The sequence below is a fragment of the Priapulus caudatus genome, unplaced genomic scaffold (genome assembly GCF_000485595.1).
Source record: "Priapulus caudatus unplaced genomic scaffold, Priapulus_caudatus-5.0.1 Scaffold160, whole genome shotgun sequence".
Lineage (NCBI taxonomy): Eukaryota > Metazoa > Priapulida > Priapulimorpha > Priapulimorphida > Priapulidae > Priapulus > Priapulus caudatus.
In genome coordinates this window covers 223,484-229,098 of record NW_014577221.1, presented here as the reverse complement: position 1 = coordinate 229,098, position 5,615 = coordinate 223,484, and the positions used below count along the sequence as shown (strand labels likewise).

Sequence of the window (5,615 nt, the reverse complement as noted above, 5' to 3'; positions counted from 1 at the left end):
CTCTCTCTCTCTCTCTCTCTCTCTCTCTCTCTGACCCTTTTCCCCTCTTCCATTCTCCCTTTCTGCACCTCTCTTACCCTCTCCCATTTTCCCTCTCTTTCTTTCCCTTTCTCCCCCCACTCTCTCTGTCCCCTGTGATCACTTCTCATGTAATGATATTCCTGTGATTGCCCTGTTATCACCTAATATCTGCATAGATAGATAGATAGATAGGTAATAGGGTTATTGCAAAACTAGTGTTAACAACGTTACAATTAAAATAAATTTTGCAAACAAGATATCATCAAGCAGTATAAAACTGAAATTTTAGGAAATTTACAATAATATGCTGATAATATTGCTGATGCGCGCTGCTGCTGTAATTACTCACGTGTGATGATATTCCCACGATTCTCTGGTTGTCATCTAACATGCTGCTGCTTCTCTATCACGATAGGAGAAGCGTGTGATCGAGGCGAGGCAGCAGAGTGAGGTCATCGTCGCCGAGCAGAGCCGCGAGATCATGGAAAAGCTGATGAAAAAGATGGAGGATGCTCTCGCTAACCGCGACAACCAGATGAAGAGTCTGCAGGATAAGATCAAGGAGCACGTGAGTGCAGCTGGCTACATCGGCTACATCTGTCGATAATGGCTTAATTACGCGGGCCTGTCGTTAAATAAAGTCGACCCGTAATGTTATCATGATATCCGATGAAGTTAGTTCAAAATCGGCACCTTTAGTAGCAGCAAAATGGGATTAGTTTGGCCTAGGATTTTAAGCATAAGGACACTATGGAGGAGCAATTAGGCGAAATTACTAGCTGTAAAACGATATTCACTTGGTGCACGCTGCGTGCGTTACAACCCACAGGTTGCTTTCACAAGTTCCTTATTTTAGTGTTCGTATGGGTCTTTACAATAATATTGGAAAAGGCAATTTTCTCGTTTTGAATGTCCCAAAAATAAACTAGGGTCCTTCAAAGTCCTGGAGTTTTGTCAAGGGCTGATCATTATTGTTTTCTCCTAAAACGTTCTCAAAATTGACTATTTTGTCTGAGGCAATAAAGGTTGCTTCGTGCTAGAGTGTTTGTTCAGTAAAAGCTGTTGGGATGATGATGATGATAATGATACAAGGCACTAAGATTGTATATACAATTCTATTGGGTCCAATTTTCACGTTCATTGAAAATGGAACTTCTTTTCTGTCCTGGAAATCTTGGTCGTACAAACCCAGTTTGCCATAGCACGTGATTGCATCGCCATCTGTTGGTATTTCAGGAGAGGCACTGCGAGGACGTTCGTCGCGCGAAGATGCAAGCCGGTGACAACGTCGGCACTGAGATCACCGCCTAGGCTCCGCCCACATTGACAACTGGACATCAGGCAGTGGAAATTACCCGAGTTCTACCCAATTAAAACCGCTAATGCTTCTTAAAGGTTCTTCCGGAACCACCTGCAGGCGTTTTTGAGTTTGCGTCGGTGGAGTTTGCAACGATGATGAGACGCGTAGCTGATTGGGTACGGTGAATTTCGGACTGCAAACTTCGATCAATCGCGCAACGAAAGGCGCACGTATTTGCGGATGGTGTATTAATGGAAATGTGCGCACGGTTTCTTGTCTAACCTGCATACCACTACTTAAGCACGAAGGGTCGTTGTCATATAGGGTACTACATATATGTACCCGAGCTACGTATATGTATACCAGCCTTAGGGTTAGGGTACACTTCTGTATACATCGTATACACTTATGTACCTCGGGTACATATATACGACAACGACCCCTTCAGCACTACTTAACTACACTGCGCGTCGTAATGGCAATCAAATACAACCAAATACCGCTCTGATTTAGAGCTCCACACATGGAACATGGGTATGATCATGTTACAGTGGTGCGTACGCCGCACGTACGTGTATCCAACCTATGATCCATGTATCCTGTAACGTTCATGTCACATGATCTTATATGATGAAACGCGTGCTATACCGACACGAAGTCCCGGTGCATTGTGTTACTGTTGTCTGCGTGCCTGCAGTAATTTCTAGCACCTTGAATTCAAGTAGAAGATGAATGCGCAATTGTCTCGACATATAAACGGGCCCAATTGGCGTGGGCCATAGCTTAACTGATAGATATCGTCACAAGGAAGAGTGAATGTTGCACCCCAAACTATGTGCAAAGCTGGGGGGTGGTAACACTTGTGGTGTTAATAAAACTCGTTTGGCCTTTAATATTGTACTCCTATATACTGTACATTCCATATTGCTGTACATTTAGCTTCTGTGTGCCTCGTTGGTGGTCAATAGGGAAGCATTCTCACTCTGCAGTCGGATGCTATTGGCGTTGTGTAGGTCACCAAGGTCGTTGGCTGTCACCGTACAAATCCGAAGCTCAACTGTGCATTCATTCCCTACACCAAGCTACAGCTACAGCTGCTGTGTCACTGTGGCACACTGCTAAAAAAAATTTTTAGGGTCATGCTGCTTTTCATGGAAATGTCGTTATTTAGGAAATCGTTTTGGAGTTTGAGCCTAATGCAGCCCCGCGTAAAACTGACTGCACGAAACATTTGCTTTTCAACATGGAGAGGCCCTGTCCCATCTTTACTTGTGCATGGGTCTTCGAGTGTGTGAGTGTGTATGTATGTGTGTGTGATTCTAGGGGTGGGGTTAGAGATGACTGTCTGTACCTTCGCACACTTGCCTACAGTTCGGGTGAGTTGTCAGGGGGGAGCTTAGATGTATCTTTAGTAGTGTGTTCGGCGCGTACGCGGTGAAATACCTGATCGTTTCATCGGTTATGCGATTTTGTGACGAGGCGTAGAGCTAGGGTGTGTGTGAGGATACGTGGTTTAGTATTGCTATCCAGTTTCACAAGTGTCTGTGTGTACGTACACTCGTGTGGTTATCCATCGTCTGCTGCACTGTGTGGTATTTGCATTGGAACGCGTATATATATCCGATGCTGTAATGTATACGCTGTATTTCTCCGATATTTTTTGTAAGCTAAGATCTCTTGTATTCCATGATAACCTTTTGGTTTCTGTCACATTCTGTATTTAGAGGCCAAGCGTACACATGTGGTAAATGTTTTTTGTATACTGCCATTTAAAAGCGTTTTAAGCTTAACATTTTGTATTAGTTTTTGAAGTAATTTCTCGCCTGCAATTTTTTGCCTTTCTACATGATTTTTGTATAATTCGAGTTCGATATTTCCCCGTGTATATTTTACTGTTATGCGTAGCAATGTTATATTTTTCTACAAGTGTAGCTCCATTCGTTAGTCATTTAAAAGTTTCCTTTCTCGTAAAGAGTTTTTTCTCCCGAACTTGTAAGTGTAAACTGCTGGTTGATTGAGCTTCCTGCCAGTAAGTAACAAGTTGTAGAGCATGGAATTGGAGATATTTCTACCGGTGTCGCCATCTTGTGGCAAATGTTCGCAAGTTTACGCTATATGTAACCACTACGGCAACCGATTACAGTATTACACCATTCTTCATCGCGTTTTACGTTTACGGATAAATCTAGATTTTCCCCGGTAATACGGGTGTTAAATTAAGCTCGACTACACATTGTCTCTGTGTCATACGACGCTTGTATGCCCAGCTTATATACATTACAGTCAGTATTACCTATCGGTCAGTGGCTTTTCCGGTATGCTACAGCGCCGGTTTTCAACACTATTCATTTGTGCGAATTACATTCTGTAATTTAATAAACCTTGGTTTTGCTGTAAACACTGGTTTTGCTGTTTTTTGGGGGGTGCCAAGAATAGAGCCCACACGCGGTGGCACTGTCGGTGGATGTGGAAATGTTGGTGAAATGTTCAACGAGGAATCCGATACCGCGAATCCCGGGCCATCACCACTGCAATCCAAATCTTCTACCAGTTTCTTTGTTGATAATCGGTGTCGGTAAGAGGAAAATCTACAACCAAATAAAAACATGATAAAATTAAATGATTCCACCAGCAAAATTACACTACATGTACTAGTGTACAACTACTATTACATCATTACTAAACACTGCTACTAGTAGTGTACAACTAATATTACATTGCTACTAGTGTACAAGCATTTGCACTAACGAGTTATTTCATATACTTCGTTACAAGTCCTTGCTGTTGACGAACCAGTTATGAAGTGTGCTGTTGAAATCGTTATAACTTATTACAGTATTGCTGGTTTAGAATTCATATGCAAATGCATAAGTTTAAGAACCAAATTCCCTGAGTTAAACTACTACTCATTATTTAACTCGACACGTGATCGATTTCGCGGTAAATTTTCGTGAACATTGCCCCCCCCCCCACCACCACCACCACCTACATCACACGTACGCACGCACGCACGGGGATACAGCCAGCAGGTTTATCCCATGCAAGGATACGCGTGCGGGTGTATTTGTGTGTGTGTTGTACGTTCGTGCGTGTGTGCATACATGTATATCGTTTTCATTTCCAATAACATAACAAATCATGCGCCTGAATATTAACTATTCGGTTATACGTGAAATATTTTACTGAACATCAGCTAGAAGACAGACGTAGAGCGAGGTATGGGACACGCACGCGCGCGTATTATAGGCATATACAAATATTCATCAATATAATTAATATTCATATAAATTCATCCAAAATCATATCTAAAGGTATATATGACAACTTTATGCGCTTGTATTATAGGCGTAAATTCACATTTTGTGCCTCGCGGGGTGAAAAAGTTTTAGCTGAAATTACTACCATTTACCTGCAAAAGTTTTTCCATCACTTATTCCTTACTACCCTCTCGCGGATGGTATCGCCAATGACCAGTCAAACATGGAAAAACTTTTTCAGGTAAATGGCCGTATTTCAGCTGAAACTTTTTCACCCCGCGAGGCACAAAATGTGAATTTACGCCTATAATACAAGCGCACGCGTGCGTGCGACCATACCCGCGTGTGCGCGTCCGTTAATGTGTGTGTATGCACTGGCGTAGCTAAGGGGGGAGGGGCACAAGGGGGCCATGCCCCCCCCCTGTTGATTGGCAAGCAAAATATTAAAAAATAAAATTTTCCCTTGCCTCTCACGCGTCTTCACAGGACTGGCCACAATTCCTGTTACTTCTGCATCTGCTGAACGAACATTCTCTAAAATGAGCATTGTCAAGTCTAAACTTCGTTCTACAATGACCCAGCCACGATTCTCTGCTCTCATTCTTTTTTTCGTTGAACAGGAGTTAGTGAATGACATTAATGTCAACGAAATCCTCAAAATGTTCTGTGCAAAATCGACGAGCAGACTTGACTTTGGAATTTGAGATTTCTGCAGCAGACAAAAACATGACTAAAAGAAAGGAGATAATTCTTACTTTGGAGAGGTGTGGTGGAGTGGTGATTGAAGTTTTATGGTTCTGCAACTCTGAATTGGCGACAGAAGTAAATAGAGAATGCGATAATGCTTTGTGAATAACTCTTGTTAGATATGTCTTGCTATGATGTATACTTATAGACGTTCGCGGAATTTTGGCATCCACCTCGGTTTTCTAATCTTTCGATAATCACGGGAGATATACATACACTAATTATAGTTATCAGTAACTGTTCCTCACAGATCCTGATCAGATGAGCGAGTAAGAATAGCCGAAGCTTAT

General features: G+C 42.3%; 1 protein-coding gene across 2 annotated transcripts in view; it reads left to right on the top strand.

The window, feature by feature from the left end:
* LOC106806447 (caldesmon-like) overlaps positions 1-3,719 on the top strand; it is a 29,223-nt gene extending 25,504 nt beyond the window's left edge. For both annotated transcript variants that reach the window (XM_014808385.1, XM_014808384.1), the window contains exons 6-7: positions 437-589; positions 1,258-3,719. In XM_014808385.1, the coding sequence (XP_014663871.1) occupies positions 437-589; positions 1,258-1,332 (228 nt within the window). In that variant the 3' untranslated portion in view covers positions 1,333-3,719. The remainder of the gene's footprint in view (positions 1-436; positions 590-1,257) is intronic.
* The last annotated feature ends 1,896 nt before the right edge of the window (positions 3,720-5,615 follow it).